Source organism: Carlito syrichta, unplaced genomic scaffold (genome assembly GCF_000164805.1).
Source record: "Carlito syrichta isolate Samal-C Ts95f unplaced genomic scaffold, Tarsius_syrichta-2.0.1 Scaffold301629, whole genome shotgun sequence".
NCBI lineage: Eukaryota > Metazoa > Chordata > Mammalia > Primates > Tarsiidae > Carlito > Carlito syrichta.
In genome coordinates this window covers 297,753-313,607 of record NW_007245725.1, presented here as the reverse complement: position 1 = coordinate 313,607, position 15,855 = coordinate 297,753, and the positions used below count along the sequence as shown (strand labels likewise).

Below are 15,855 nucleotides of genomic sequence, written 5' to 3'. Positions count from 1 at the left end.
CTCAGCCTCCCAAAGGCGCGGGATTACAGGCTGAGCCACCAAGCCCGGCTAACATATTTCAATAAAATAGAAAGACTAGAGATGCATAGCATGATATCGTTGGAGGGCAGCCTCATTAAAAATAACTCGTTTGGCCTGGTGTGGTGACTCATGCCTATAATCCCAGCACTTTGGGAGGCTGAGGTGAGTGGATTGCCTGAGCCCACGGGTTCGAGACCAGCCTAGGTAACTTGGCGAGACCTCATCTCTACAATAAATAAAAAAAATTAGCCTGACGTGGTAGCACATGCCTGTAGTTCCAGCTACTTGGAAGGCTGAGGTGGAAGGATCACCTGAGTCCAGCAGGTCGACTCTGCAGTGACTGTGAGCGTGCCACTGCACTCCAGCCTGGGTGACATTATGAGACTCCAACTCAAAAAAAAAAAAAAACCAAAAAACTTTAAAGTCATTGGGCAGACATCTGTTGAAAGTAATAGGATTCTTAACGAAGAGTATTTCAAGCCACACCTTCCTTATAAGTGTCTTCTGTCTTATGCATTAGTACCCTTTGTTCTTCATATTACATCTGGGACCTTTAAACATGAGAAATTTGATTCTTTTGCTAGTGAGGATACCAAATAAGAATTTAGGTGAATTCAACAGATATATGGTCAACAAGGGAGTGAATGAAGTTCCAAAGGATATATGGAATTGCTTGTTTAAGAACAATGTCATTCAGAAAATACAAATAGAAATTGTACAAGAATACTGTTGTCAAGTCCACATATAATCGTCAAACCATGAAGTGTAACAGAACAGGAAAAAAAGTTTTTAAATGGAGAAAGATTCTTACCTATTTTGAAGTTAGGATCTGAGATAATCATCTGAAATTGAGTATCTCAGTGGAAATTGTATGAAAATGTAAAAAGATATGTGGGTATGAATTTGTGTATCTAGAAAATTGAACAATATATTTCACTATTTTATTACAGAATCTGTGAGAAAAATTTAAAGGAATATAATTTATAATGGGTACTTGTGCCAGATGAGTTTATTTGTGAAAGTGAACATTAATGATTAGATTTTCTTGTTTTTTTTAAAATCAGAGTCTCACTCTGTTGTTGCCCAGGCTGGAGTGCAGTGGCACACTCATGACCACCTCAGTCTCGACCTGCTGGGCTCTGGGGATCCTTCTGCCTTAGCTTTCCAAGTAACTGCAGGTGTACGCCACCATGCCTGGCTAGTTATTTTTTTGATTTATTGTAGCGGTGAGGTCTCACCAAGTTGCCCAGGATGATCTTGAACTTGAGACTCAGGCAATCCATTCACCTCAGCCTCCCAAAGTGCTGGGATTACAGACGTGAGCCACCACACACAGCTAATGAATGGATTATTAGCTAGTAGTGCATCTACTCTGGGCATAGTTTGATCTATACTAACTATAATTGTTAAGGTTCTTGTCTGTGCATAACATTTTCAAAAGTTTAACATACATTATATATTAATTCCATTTTAGCATCTTAGCACTATTTTTTAGAGGAAGTAGGGCAGGTAGAGATACTCTTATTCTAGAAATGGAAAAGGCAACTTTTTATAGATTTTTAATTAGCTGAACGCTTCTGTAGAGATTTTTAGGTCCTATTAATAGCTAACTGTATCCAGAACACAGAGCTCATTTGTATCTTGATATATTCACAACAACCCTGAGCTTGGTGGGTGTAATAAATGTTTGTGGCACAAAATTTAAACAATACTAAAAGTTATAAAAGGAAAGTAGAAATAGCTGGCAGTCCTTCTCAGAGATGGCTGCCATCATTTTGGTGTACCTCTTTTGCTAACTAGCTGCATTAACTTGTAGAACTATGATTTTTTTTTTTAAGTAGGAGTTTCACTCTGTCACCCAGGCTGGAGGGCAGTGGTATGCTCCCAGTCACCGCAGCCTCAATCTGCTGGGCTCAGGTGATTCTTCTGCCTCAGCCTTCCAAGTAGATGGAACTATAGGCACACACTACCATGCCTGGCTAGTTTTTGTGATTTATTGTAGAGACGAGTCTCACCAAGCTGCCCAGGGTGTTCTCAAATCCGTGGGCTCAGGCAGTCCTCTTATCTTGGCCTCCTAAAGTGCTAGAATTATAGGCATGAGCCTGGCCTAATAATTTTTACATAGACGGGGTTATACTACATGTTTTTCTACCTGTTTTTTCTTTTTCTCTTAACAGCTTATAAGTTTTTCACTAAGAATTTACTTTCAGCTGGGCTCGGTGGCTCAGCCTGTAATCCCGCGCCTTTGGGAGGCTGAGGTGAGTGGATTGCCTGAGCCCGCGGGTTCAAGACCTGCCTGGGCAGCGAGACCTCATCTCTACAATAAATAAATAAATCAGCTGGGCGTGGTAGCTCATGCCTGTAATTCCGGGTACTTGGAAGGCTGAGGCGGAAGGATTGCTGGAGCCCAGCAGGTCGAGGCTGTGGTGGCCGGGAGCGGCCACTGCACTCCTGTCTGGGAGACAGAGTGAGACACCAACTCAAAAAACAACAAAAAAAAAGCGTTTACTTTCATATGTTTAAATATTAGCTTATCTTGTAATTTTTTGGTTTTACTAAGGTTTTCCATATTAATAACAATTTTTTTATTTTTTGAAGGACCTATACATGTTAGTTCAATTATCACTGAAGACAAAAAGAAAAGTAGAGAAATACAACAGAGCATTTCAGAAGATGGGGAAGACATTACGGTTTTACAAGAAAATAATGAAGGGCGGAAAACACTTCTTGTTGAGAATGAACTTAAAAATGAAAAGAAAGAAAAAGCTGAATTAAATAAACATATTATTAGTCTGCAGCAGGAACTCTCTGTTGCTGAAACAAAGAACTTAACATTATGTATAGAGGTCCAAAAAATTCAGTCAAATTATGACAGTGCAATTGCTGAATTACATGTGCAGAAAGGTAAAAATCAAGAACAGGAGGAAATGATTATGAAATTGTCAAAGGAGGTAGAAACTGCTACAAGTAGCATTACAAATAATGTTTCAAAAATAAAATTAATGCAGACAAAAATAGATGAACTCCGTACACTTGATTCAGTCTCTCAAATCTCAAACATAGATTTATTCAGTCTCAGGGATGTATCAAGTAGTTCTCAGGAGAATAATTTGCCAAATACACAGTTACACCTTGTAGGCAGTGATTATTTGGTAAAAAAGCCAGATAAAGAATATTATGTTCAGAATCTTGGTAGAGAAAATTCTTTTCACTCTAGTATTGAAGCCATTTGGGAAGAATGTAAGGAGATTGTGAAGGCGTCCTCCAAAAAAAGTCAGCAGATCCAGGAACTGGAACAGCAAATTGAAAAATTACAGACAGAAGTAAAAAACTGTAAGGATGAAAACAATAGACTAACAGTAGAAGAAAGGGATCATAATAATCAAGATGACCTTCTAAAAGAGAAAGAAAGTCTTATACAGCAGCTGAAAGAAGAGTTGCAAGAAAAAAATATTAGTCTTGATGTTCAAGTACAGCTTGTAGTTGAAGGAAAGAGAGCACTTTCAGAACTTGCACAAGATGTTACTTGCTATAAGGCAAAAATAAAGGAACTTGAAACAATCATAGAGACTCAGAAAGATGAATGTGGGCATTCAGCCAAACTAGAACAAGACATTTTGGAAAAGGAATCTGTCATTTTAAAGTTAGAAAGAAATCTGAAGGAATTTCAATCAGATCTTCAGGATTCTATCCAAAACAGCAAACATTTAAATGAAAAGGAAGTTAAGTTGAAAGAAGAAATTACACGATTAACAAATAATTTGCAAGATGTGAGGCATTCACTTCAGTTAAGGGAAGAAGAAAAAGAAATCAACAAGCAAGAAACAGACAAGTAAGCTAAATGGTATTTAAAGCATTTTAACATATGCAAAGCATTTATTTTACTATGAAGCTTTTAAACAGATGCTTATAGTTAATCTGGTAAAGTGTAGCATGTATGATGAGTGAAGAATTTGAGCTCTCTCCATATGGATTTTTGGAACCATAAGTTCTGCGAAAAGATCAACTTATAAAAAAATCACATGAAATCCTCACTGAAGGACTCATTCATAGTTTGGACATTGAAAATTTGTGAAAAGATGTAACTTGTAAAGATTGTTAGCAGTTCATATGCTTGATCCTAAGTGGTTAATGGTGCATCACTATAGAAAAGTGGTTTGTTGTTTTTTAGATTGAAGGAGCAGCTCTCTGCAAGCTCTGCTCTTACCCAGGATTTGAAAGCAGATCTTCAGAGGAAGGAAGAAGATTATGCTGAGCTGAAGGAGAAGCTGACTGATGCCAAAAAGCAGATTGAGCAAGTACAGAAAGAGGTAGGTTTTCTGAAAAGTTGGATGACCAGTTTAGTATGATAACGAATTTTTTCCCCTTATATCAAGTTTAGACTTTAATCTTAGGATTGATTAGAACATTTGTCAATTTTATAATTTTTCTTAAAATGACCAGTACAGTTGTTTTACAAAAGAAGATTTGGGCATTTTAAACAAACTGAAGAATGTCTATCATTAAGAAAAATTTGCATCTTATGTAGGATGGAAATCTTTTTCTTCCTTTAAAAACTGCTGAATCCAATTTCTTCCAAAAAAGTAGAAACTAACTTTTGTTTGCAAATAGTATTTAGGAGAGTATGTAATATGATTTTTTTTAAAAAAATTATTATATTTTAATTTTTATTTATTTATTTTTTGACTTGGAGTCTCACTCTGTTGCCCAGGATGGAGCGCAGTGGCAACACTCACAGCCATCACAGTCTCGACCTGCTGGGCTCAGGCCATCCTTCCACCTCAGCCTTCCAAGTAGCTGGAACTATAGGCATGTGCCACCATGCCTGGCTAATTTTTCTTTATTGTGGAGATGAGGTCTCGCCAAGTTGCCCAGGCTGGCCTTGAATCCCGGGACTCAGGCAATTCTTTCACCTCGGCCTCCCAAAGTGCTAAGGTTACAGGCTTGAGCCACTGTGCCCAGCCTATAATTTAATTTTTAAATAGGGAATACAATCACGATGCCACATTCAAAATATATATTCAGTGAGGGAAAAAAAAAGTCCCCCCCCTTACCCATCAAGTTTTCCTTATAGGCATCAAATGTTACCAATTTCTTTATCTTTGTAATATTTCTCCCTCCATTTTTCTTTGTCTTTTCCTAAAAAAAGTGAAAACATCTTATAAACACTGTTCTTTTCACTTAATATTGTATATCTTGTATATCTTGTGACTCAAGCCTGTAATCCCAGCACTATGGGAGGCTGAGACGAGAGGATTGCCTGAGCCCAGGGGTTCAAGACCAGCCTGGGTAACCTGGGAGACCTTGTCTCTACAATAAAAAATCAAAAAATGAGGTGGGCTCAGTACTATGCGCCTATAGCTCGAGCTATTTGGAAGGCTGAAGCAGAAGGATCCCTGATCCCAGTAGGTCGAGGCTACTGGTGGCCGTGAGCATGTCACTACATTCCAGCCTGGGCGACAGAGTGAGACTTCAATTCTAAACAAAACAAAAACAGTTGTATATCTTGGTTGTCATTCCCTGTAATCCCAAAACTTTGGAAGGCAGAGGTGAGAGGATTGCCTGAGTCCAAGGGTTTGAGACTAGCCTGGGCAACTTGGCGATACCTCCTCTCCACAATAAGTCAAAAAGTTAGCCAGTTGTGGTGGCGTGTGTCTGTATCCCAGATACTTGGAAGGCTAAAGCAGAAGGATTGCCTGAGCCCAGCAGGTTGAGGCTGCGGTGGCCGTGAGTGTGCCACTGCACACCAGCCTGGACGACAGAGTGAGACTCGGACTCAAAAAAAAAATTATTTTTTATTGCTTTGTTTGTTATAAAAGAATATGTAAATGAATAAGGTCTGATGAATATTGATACAACAAATGCTTATGGCTCCCATCCCAATTTTTTTTTTTTTTTTTTTGAGTCGGAGTCTGTTACCCAGGCTGGAATGCAGTGCATGATCATGGCTACTACATCCTTTACCTGCTGGGCTCAGGCGATCCTTCACCTTGAATTTTCAAGTAAATGGGATTACAGGTGTGTGCCACCATGCCCAGCTCCTATTTATTATAGAGACGAGTTCTCACCATGTTGGCCAGGCTGATCTCAAGCTTCTGGCCTCAGGTGTTCCTCTCGCTTTGACCTCCTAAAATGTGAGGATTACAGCCTTGAGCCAGTGTGCCTGGCCAAATTCTGTGTTTTCTATCACCAAAGAAATGATTATATGAATATTATCTTTATTTATTTCTTAGCTTTAAAAAGTACAATTAAATATATTTGGTTTTTTATCTCTAAATGGCATATTCTGAGACTTTTTCCCATCATATTCTTTTTTTTTTTTTTTAACGATGTGGGTTGCAATTCAGGATTAGGTAAATAAGTGGTTGCTGTACAGGGAAAGTTTGGGCCTCCCTTTGGTCTCCACTTCGCCTGGTTTGAGATCAGGTAGTCTTATTGATGCTGTGTGCCCTCCCTACCATCATGTTCTTAAGATTGGTTTATTTTGTGTAGTTGTAATTAATGCAGTGTGATGTTCCATTGTGTGACTATACCACACAATTTATCTCTTTTTCTGTTGATGACCATTTAGATTATGTATTTTTTTTTTTGCCTTTAGAAACAGTGCTATTATCTTCCATATGTTCTTGGTACCCATGTACAAGAGTAGAATTACTGCATAAGAGGATATGAAGGGTTATCTTATTGTAGTTTTAATTTGTGTTTAATTGCTAATGAGGTATAGCATTTATTTATATTTTTATTAGCTGCTTGTCTATTTCACTTCTACTTGGAAGTCATTTGTTTATATTTTTAAAAATTATGCTATCCTTTTTATTGAAAATATTGTATGTAGTTTTCCTTTATTCTTTTTTTTGAGTCAAGATCTCACTGTGATGCCCATCCCAGAGATTCTTCTGCTTCAGCCACCCCCTCCTCTCCTCCCCCGGTGGGGGCTACAGCCAGGCGTCACCACGCCTGGCTAATTTTTTGATTTTTTTTTTGGTAGATATCAGGTTTCACTTCGTTGCCAAGGCTGGTTCTCAAACTCCTGGGCTCAAACAATCTTCCCACTTTGGCCTCCCTAAATGCCACCATGCCCGGCCAGTTTTTTAAAATTCTTGATTCTAATTCTTTGTCAGTTAAATATGTTGCAGATATCTTCTAGTTCTCCCCTTGTCTTTTGATAATAAAAGTTCTTTTTTTTTTTAATTTGGAGTCTCACTCTTTCACCCAGGCTGGAGAGCAGTGGCATGCTTGACCTGCTTGACTCAGGCAATCCTTCCACTTCAGCCTCCCAAGTAACTGGGACTACAGGTGTGTGCTGCCACGCCCAGCTAATTTTTTAATTTATTGTAGAGATGAGGTCTCACCAAGTTGCACAGGCTAGTCTCAAACTCGGGCAATCCTTTCACCTCAGCTTCCCAAAGTGCTGGGATTATGGGTGTGAGCCACCATGCCCAGCTTAATAAAAGGTCTTAAACAGTTATTTTCTACCATTCTTTCTAAACTCAGACCACCTACCTTATTCTGCATATATCCTCAACATAAAGCTCGTATCCTTCTGTGTTCCATTTATCTCCATGATTCTTTTTTCTCTAGTTTTTGTTATCTCCAGTATTTCTTACTTTTTTTTGCTAGCTCCTCAGTATGTTTTAAAAGATTTTGTAAAAATACAGCTGAGCACAGTGGCTCGCACCTGTAATCCCAGCACTTTGGGAGGCTGAGACCGGAGAATCGCTTGAGCCCAAGACTTCAAGAGCAGCCTGGGCAACATAGCGCGAACTGGTCTCTTTAAAAAAAAAAAAAGAAATGAAAAATTAACCCGGCATAGTGATGCTTACCTGTAATCCCAGCTACTTGGGAGGCTAATGCTGTATTGTCTGAGCCTAGAAGGTCAAGGTTATAGTGAGATTCTTGACTCAAAAAAAATGTATCAGCACTTTTTGTAGTTTTCTTACCTACTTGACATCAACATTCTAGAATAATTTTTCATTTTGAACTTAAGAAAATGTCTACCACCGGGCTCGGTGGCTCAGCCTGTAATCCCGTGCCTTTGGGAGGCTGAGGTGAGTGGATTGCCTGAGCCCGCAGGTTCGAGACCTGCCTGGGCAAGTTGGCGAGACCTCATCTCTACAATAAATAAAAAATCAGCTGGGCATGCTAGTGTGCACCTGTAGTTCCAGCTACTTGGAAGGCTGAGGCAGAAGGATCCCCGGAGCCCAGCAGACTGAGGCTGCGGTGGCCGAGAGCGGCCACTGCATTCCAGTCTGGGCGACTGAATAAGACTCCAACTCAAAAAAAAAGAAAATGTCTACCTTTCATAGCATATTATAAATTAAAGATTAATGAAAAACTGGAAATGCAAATGAACTTTTTGATGAAATAAATTATAGTTTTTATGACTGTAAGCCCATAGTGTAGAGAAGAGGAAGGGGAGAAGGAGCTGTTGTTGTGGATGTAGTCCCTATGCATCTGTCTGTTTTCTATGAGCAAAGGTTTTTTTTTTTTTCTTCCCACCAACTTCCTAAGCACTATGGTACTGGGAAGCGTTGTCCTAAGTTTTGTTGCTTTATTTATAGTGATTTGTAGTGATGCATAAATTGTTTCTCTTATTACCTTATTAGTGGTTAAATTCTCAGATTTATTGTTAGTGTATTTATCAGTATTCTGATTTAAGTACAGTGTTAAGCACTAAGTTTTATGATAATAAGGGAAAATGCTTATATTACAATGTTATGTAATAGAAGGTAGACCCAATTTTATATATTTAATAGGTTTAAAACCTTGAACAATTTGCATGGTAATACAGGCTGCAAGGGAATAACATCAAAATATAAATATATTTGTGGGTGGAAGACATGAAGAGAAACGTTTCAGTTAATGGCATTTGGGTTCAGTACTGTCTGAGGTTTTCAGGTAACCACTGAGGGTCTTGGAACACATCTTCTGTGGTTAAGGGGGACTACTGTATAACTCGACTAAGTTTACTCCGCTAGTAAGTGGTAGAGCCTGAGTGAAAACGGAGGCAGTCCTTGCATGAATCTTTGTGCAGTACATACCCTCTATTTATTGTTGATTATCAGTTTATATCTATATAATTGATGAGGATGGTGTTTATTACTGGAAGCCTCATATTTTTAAAAGAATGGAAAAAAATACATATTAATGTATGATTATAAAAGAAATATATCTTTATTGTATTGGGAACATACAGAAAGCCTGAAACAAAATGTAAGAAGGCCCTGAAACCATGCCACACTGAGCTACTATTACTGTGACTTCATTTATTCCATAGATTTTTGAGCTCTGTAGGGGGTATGAAAATGGAATTCTGGCAGTAAAGCTTCACAGAGGAAATAGAGAGAGGGCATTGCTACCAGTTGGATAACTTCCTTCTGGAAATCCTGGCAAGACACATTGAAAAGTCCCAGAGAGGGTTGGCATGATAGAAACTGGTATAAGGACATATACAGATTACCTTCTTTTTTGGAGGGGGGGTGAGGATTTGTATAGTGCCTCTGATTTCTTTATAGAAATAGATCAATCAGTTGACTTTCACTTGTATGGGTACCTTTTGATTTTGGAATTGTTACATTTTCATTTCCTGCATATCATTATGAGATTTTAAAATATTTGCTGCATTACTGGATTATATTATTCAATAACCTTTGGAAATTTGAGCCAGTGTTCTTCCCTTAGAGTATCTTTCTTGATTTTTCCATGGTAATTATTTTGCAATTACATGTGAGGGTTATTTTTTTTAGTTTTTGTTTTTTGAGTCAGGGACTTAATTCTGTTTTCCTGACTGAAGTGCAGTGGCATGATCACAGCTCACCACAATTCCTGGGCTCAAGTGATCCTCCTGTATCAGTCTCCTGAGTAGCTGGAATTATAGGAGTATGCCCTCACACCCGTTAGTTTTTTTAAATTATTTTTTGTAGAGACAGAGTCTTATATATTGGCCAGGATGGTCTTGAACTTCTCTGCCTCCCAAAGTGTTGAGATTATAGGCGTGAGTCACTCTGCCCAGCAGGTGATTCTTTTTTGAGAAGACTCAGAGAGTTTGAGACTCTTAAAATGTATAAGAATAAAATGAGCTTTTCATATGCATTCTCCAGTAGAGTATTAACACATTTTTTGATCATTTAAAGCTGTATCATGTATTCTGTTAGAATCTATAATTTTTCTAATGGGCTTTAGAGGATGTGTATCCTTGAACAAGTGGCCAATATTTTAAACAACCAAAAGCAATTCGTATTTTAAAAAATTTTAATGGTTTTATAAATGTTACTTTGTAGGTATCCATAATGCGTGATGAAGATAAATTACTGAGGATTAAAATTAATGAACTGGAGAGAAAGAAAAACCAGTGTTATCAGGAAATAGATATGAAACAGCGAACTATTCAGCAACTCAAGGTAACAGTTTTGTTTTTAAAGATATTTTAAGTACTGTCTGTTGGTGTATTTAGGGTCTAAAAAACATATAAATTGCCAGGTGCTATAGCTCAAGCCTGTAATCCCAGCACTTTGGGAGGCTAAGGCAAGAGGATTGCCTGAGCCCAGGGATTTAAGACCAACCTGCGCAACTTGGCGAGACCTCGTCTCTACAAAAAATAAAAAAAAATCGGTTGAGAGTGGTGGCACACATCTGTAGTTCCAGCTACTTGGTAGGCTAAGGCGGAAGAATTGCCTGAGCCCATCATTTTGAGGCTGCAGTGGCTGCAAGTGTGCCATTGCACTCTAGTCTGGGCGACAGAGTGAGACTCTGACTCAAAAAATAAAAGCATACTTTTAAGTAACATTCTGTTTTGACCTTTTCTGGAACCTATGTTACTTTAAATAAGCCGGTAGTGACTGATTTCTAACAAATAGGGTTTGGAAAGGAAAATATGATAAATTTATAGTGGAGATACCTAGCAGATACCACTTTGCCCATGTGTTCATGAATAATATTCCCAGTAGTAAGTCATATTGATGGCCAGGTACTTCCTGATTTGATGTGACCAGAAGGGCATATTCGCTCTTGTATTCTTCCCCAAGTCCACAACCTCAGTTGTGGAAAACATCTGACAAACCAAAATTAAGTATTTTCTTAATTTTCTAATACTTGACCAGTATAAAGTCTCAAGGACATTAAAGTTGAGGAAAGACTGAGGAACTGTCACAGACTGGAGGAGACTAAGTAGACATGATAACTAAATGCAGTGTTAATCTCCTAGATGGGATCCTAGGACAGAAAAAGGGCAGCAATGGAAAAACTGGCGAATGGTGGTAAAGTCTGTAGTGTAATTAATAGTATTTTACCAATGTTAATTTCTTGATTTTTTTGCTAAATGTATCATGATAGTGTAATGTGATTTATATTTATAATAATAATTCATTCTGAAACATAAAAAGATAGCATTAGGGGAAGCTGAGTTGAAGTTACACTGCTATCTTTGTAAATCTTGTAAACCTAAAATTATTTTGAAATAAAAAGTAAGAAAAAAGAATTATAACAAAAATTTTTTAAAATGACACTTGAAAAACAAGATCCAGATGATTATAATAGCATGTCCCAGCTACATGGGAAGCTGAGGCAGAAGGATAGCTTGAGCCCAGGAGTTTGAGGCTGCAGTTAGCTATGATTATACCACTGTACTCCAGCTTAGCTAACAGATAGAGACACTGTCTCTAAATGAAATTAAAAAAAATTTATTTGAAAGCAAAATCTCTTTATTGTAAATGGTTATTTTTACTTGATGCCAGCTAAATGGATAAGCCATCAATAAAAAATATATAGGTTTGTTGTATTTTTTTGTTTTTAATGAAGCAAATGAATGAATATTCCAGTATACACACATGATTTTAATTTCTAACTGATTATAATTCTAATAAAGCAATCTATACTTTGACAGTATCTCCAGGTTCTGTAACAATCTATTCTAAGACATATAAAGTGAGGAGACAATGGTGAAGTTAGATGAGATTGGGAATGAAGTTTCTATGACCTGACAAGTTAAAATTAGAATTGTGGATTTCTAGTCCCCATAATTTAATCTTGCCCCCTAAGGCTTCTTATTTTTTTGAATCCTTGTAGCTACTTTCTAGGCAGATGGGTTGAAGAGCTCTCTTTTTTCTGCATTTGATTTTACTGATGAGGAACTTGTTAATGGTTTTTCTGTGTTAAATACATAGTAGACCTTCGTTTTTCCTTTTTTCTCCTTTTTTTTGTGGTATATAAGAAAAGATTTATCTAAAACGTTGAGTAAATAAAATAACTGGGTTATAACTTAGACTATAAAGTGTTTTCTTTTTTTTCTTCTTTGTGCTGCTCTTACCCTACCTTTTCTCCAAGGAGAAAGAAACTTGGAAGCTTGAGACTGGTAATCAGCCCTGTAGGAGATTGGCTTCAAACTTAGTATAATACTGAGTCCTGTTTTTAAGACCCACTATTAAATATTGTTGTGTATTTAAGTTACATTTGCATTTAACTCACATTCTTTCATTTTTTAGGAGCAGTTAAGTAATCAGCAAGTGGAAGAAGCTATACAACAGTATGAGAGAGTGTGTAAAGGTCAGGATCAAATTTCTACCTGTGGTACGAAAATGAATACAAAATAGGTAGTTGTGGTAAAAATTGGTTAACATTTTTATTTGAAAATTCTGAAGTGGTGAGGGCATCATAAGATGTAACTTTATCAAAAAAGAAAAACAGTGATTCTGATGAATAATTTATTAACTTAAAGTTTGTTCTTAGAAAAATGAAAACAAGAAATATTCAGTCAAAGCAACTTTATTTTCTTGGTAATATCCAGTATTTTTTGAAAAATAAAGTCAGTCAAATTTCTATTCACAATGAATGGAATAGATTTCTGAACTCAGTTGTGTGAAAGAATATACATCAGGCCAGACGCGGTGGCTCACACTTGTAATCCCAGCACTTTGGGGTCGAGACAGCAGGATTGCTTGAATCCAGACGTTTGAGACCAGCCTGGGCAACATAGCAAGCCCTTGTCTTTAATTTAAAAAAAAATACTTCAAATAAAATATGTTTAAAATTAAACTACATTTTTTTTTTAATTAGAGTCTCATTCTGCTGCCTACGCTAGGGTACAGTGGCACGATCACTGCTACTGCAGCCTTGACCTGCAGGGCTCAGGTGATCCTACTACCAGGAAGGGTTCTCCAAGTCGTCCTGGCTGGTCTCGAACTCCTGTGCTCAGGCAATCCTCTCGCCTCAGCCTCCTTTGCAAAGTGCTGGAATTACAGTATTGAGTCAGGGTGTCCAGCTAAAATACATATTTTTAAAAAGTTTTAAAAAATCACTTAATACTTTGCCTTCAAGTCCTTTTCTTGCTCAGATTGTATTTTTACTTGGAATATTATTAAATTACTTTTATAGATGACATATACATATTTCTGTTATTACAATTTTACAAACTCTTTTCCTCATCACTCACCCCTAACTTTTTTTGTGTGTGAGTGATAGAGCTGGAATTTGAACCCAGGTTTACTTCATTTTAGAATCTTAGTCTCTCTTTACTAATTTATGTTATTTGTATTGTACTTGGGCAACAAGAGAAAGAGGTAAGACAACAAGATTATTACTTATTTAGTTGACTTGTACATTGATGGGGTTAACTTAGATGGATAACTTGGATGAGAGAATGTATCTCTGCACGCGATCCTATTTCCTTCTGCCTTCCCTAGGCTCTTGTCACCTTAACATCTACTTCCATAATCTTTTAGGATTTCCCTTTGCCTCCTTTGTCTGTTCTGGGAAATATGGACAGATCTTAGCTTTTCTGAAAAAGTTTGCCCTTGGACCAGGATGCCCTGTAGTTTTTATCATTTTAATTTTTGGCTTCTTTGCCAAATATGGTGAAGTGTGGCATAGGCCTACTGTGGCTACTTTAATCAGACTTACATCTTTCATGCTCCCAGATCACTTGTAACCCACATATTTCCAAATCTATTAGCTTTTTGCAATCCCTATTTTGTTTTGTTTTTTATATTATTTTTTTCTTCTTCTCTTTTGATGATGTTGATAATATTTTTATGTTATTTTGAAGTTATTATCTATTCTTCTTGTTATTACCCACTTGGGGCTTTTTTTTTTTTCATTTTCTAAGTGCATTTTTTTCTAACTATAAAGGCAATATGTAACTCTTCTTTCCCTTTGCCATTCTCTTGCCTCAGGTTCTTTTCTGTACTAGTTACCTCTTTTCTCTCAGAATGAGTCTCAGCTACTCTGGCAACTTTCTTCATTAAAGTATCATGTATTTTTTTCTTGTTAATTTTCTCTCTTGAGAGGTCATTTGCTCCTATGATTTTAGTTGTGTATGAGACATTCCCTTACAAACAAACAAAATTGTATTTTCAACTCTTAAGGCATTTCTTGGCTTCTAAATTTCTATTTAAGTACTAAATACCTTTCACTTAGCTATCCTTAATATTAAATCCTTTTTTAAAAAATGGAGATATAATGCACATAATATAAAATTCTCCCTTAAAAAGTGTACAGTTCAGCGAGCTTTAGTATATTCTGTTCGCAGGGTTGTGAAACCCGGTACCCATCAACAATCATATTTCCTTTACTCCAGTCTCCGGCAGCCACTAATGTACTTTCTTTCTCTATGGATTTGCCTATTATAGACATTTCATGTTAAGTCAGTTCATATAATACACTATATGACCTTTTGTAAAAGTCTGACTTTTTTTGCTTAGCATGTTTCCAAGTTTTGTCCATATTGTGGGAGTACCCATACTTTATTCCTTGATATGACTGAATTCCATTGGATGGATTTACTGCCTCTTATTTATGTATTAGTTGATGGACATTTGACTTGTTTCTAATTTTTGGCTTTGTATGCAAGTTTTTGAGTAAGCATGTTTTTAATTTTCTTAGGGATGGTAAACGAGTGCTGAGTGTTAAGCACTTGATTGTTCACTTTATAGTCATTTATTTCAGTATGATAGCTCACAGCTATCTTTAGGTATATCTTTATGTAGCTATAATGAGATATTTATCTCAGCCTTCTTTAGTTTGCTTTATTTTAATATATTTTATGTTGTATATTTTAGAGTTCTTTCTTAAAATAAAATGTAAATTATTAGAAACAGTGACTGATTAAATAATTTTTTTTTCTTTACTGCTCTAGTTTGCTGTCTTTCAAATAATAGGTGAATTGTCACTAGTGATGTTATAATTGATATTCTGGAAAGTTGATAAGTAGATATATAATTTTTTTAGTCCTAAATTTAGAGTCAAATTATAGAGTGTAACAAGGGGAGAGTTCTTTGAGTAAAATTATAATTAATTGTATAACCTGAATATATTTTCAAATCATGCTTTTTGAAAGAAAAGGTTTATAAGACAGTAGCAAGATAACTTTAATTCTAGATAGAATTCTGTTTCACTAGCACTCCTGGCAGCTTACATCAATGGACAGAAATACTGAAAATGGCTCATATAATTTTTTTTAAAATTTTTGTATTGGTTTTAAACTTTCTTTATGTGCTCTTTGAAGGAGCAGTCTTTGGGGATTTGTGTCATAAAAAGCAGCCTGAGGTTGAACTATGCATTTATAGCTTTACCATCTCTGACATCAATAGTAGTTTTGATAAGGGTCTCTGAAAACCAGAGACAAAAACTAATCTTTCCTCTTTATGTTTCCCGCAGACAGGGTTAGAATAGAGTTGCTTATAAGTCATTGCTGTAGTCATTTTTTAAGGGCCAAAACAATTTTGGCAAGGCTAGTAAAACTAACTTTCCAAAAGTCATTCCTGAGAAGCTGATTTTAAAAGCATTATGAAATATTTTATAGAGAAAGTAATTACTTGAGATATTAAAAAATAGTTCAAGCTG

The 15,855-nt window shown here is 36.6% G+C and overlaps 1 protein-coding gene across 1 annotated transcript in view; it reads left to right on the top strand.

Moving 5' to 3' along the window:
* Window positions 1-15,855, top strand: part of KIF20B (kinesin family member 20B) — a 71,426-nt gene that overhangs the window by 38,741 nt on the left and 16,830 nt on the right. The window contains exons 20-23 of the mRNA XM_021710890.1: window positions 2,620-3,853; window positions 4,193-4,331; window positions 10,302-10,421; window positions 12,501-12,561. Of these exons, the coding sequence (XP_021566565.1) occupies window positions 2,620-3,853; window positions 4,193-4,331; window positions 10,302-10,421; window positions 12,501-12,561 (1,554 nt within the window). The remainder of the gene's footprint in view (window positions 1-2,619; window positions 3,854-4,192; window positions 4,332-10,301; window positions 10,422-12,500; window positions 12,562-15,855) is intronic.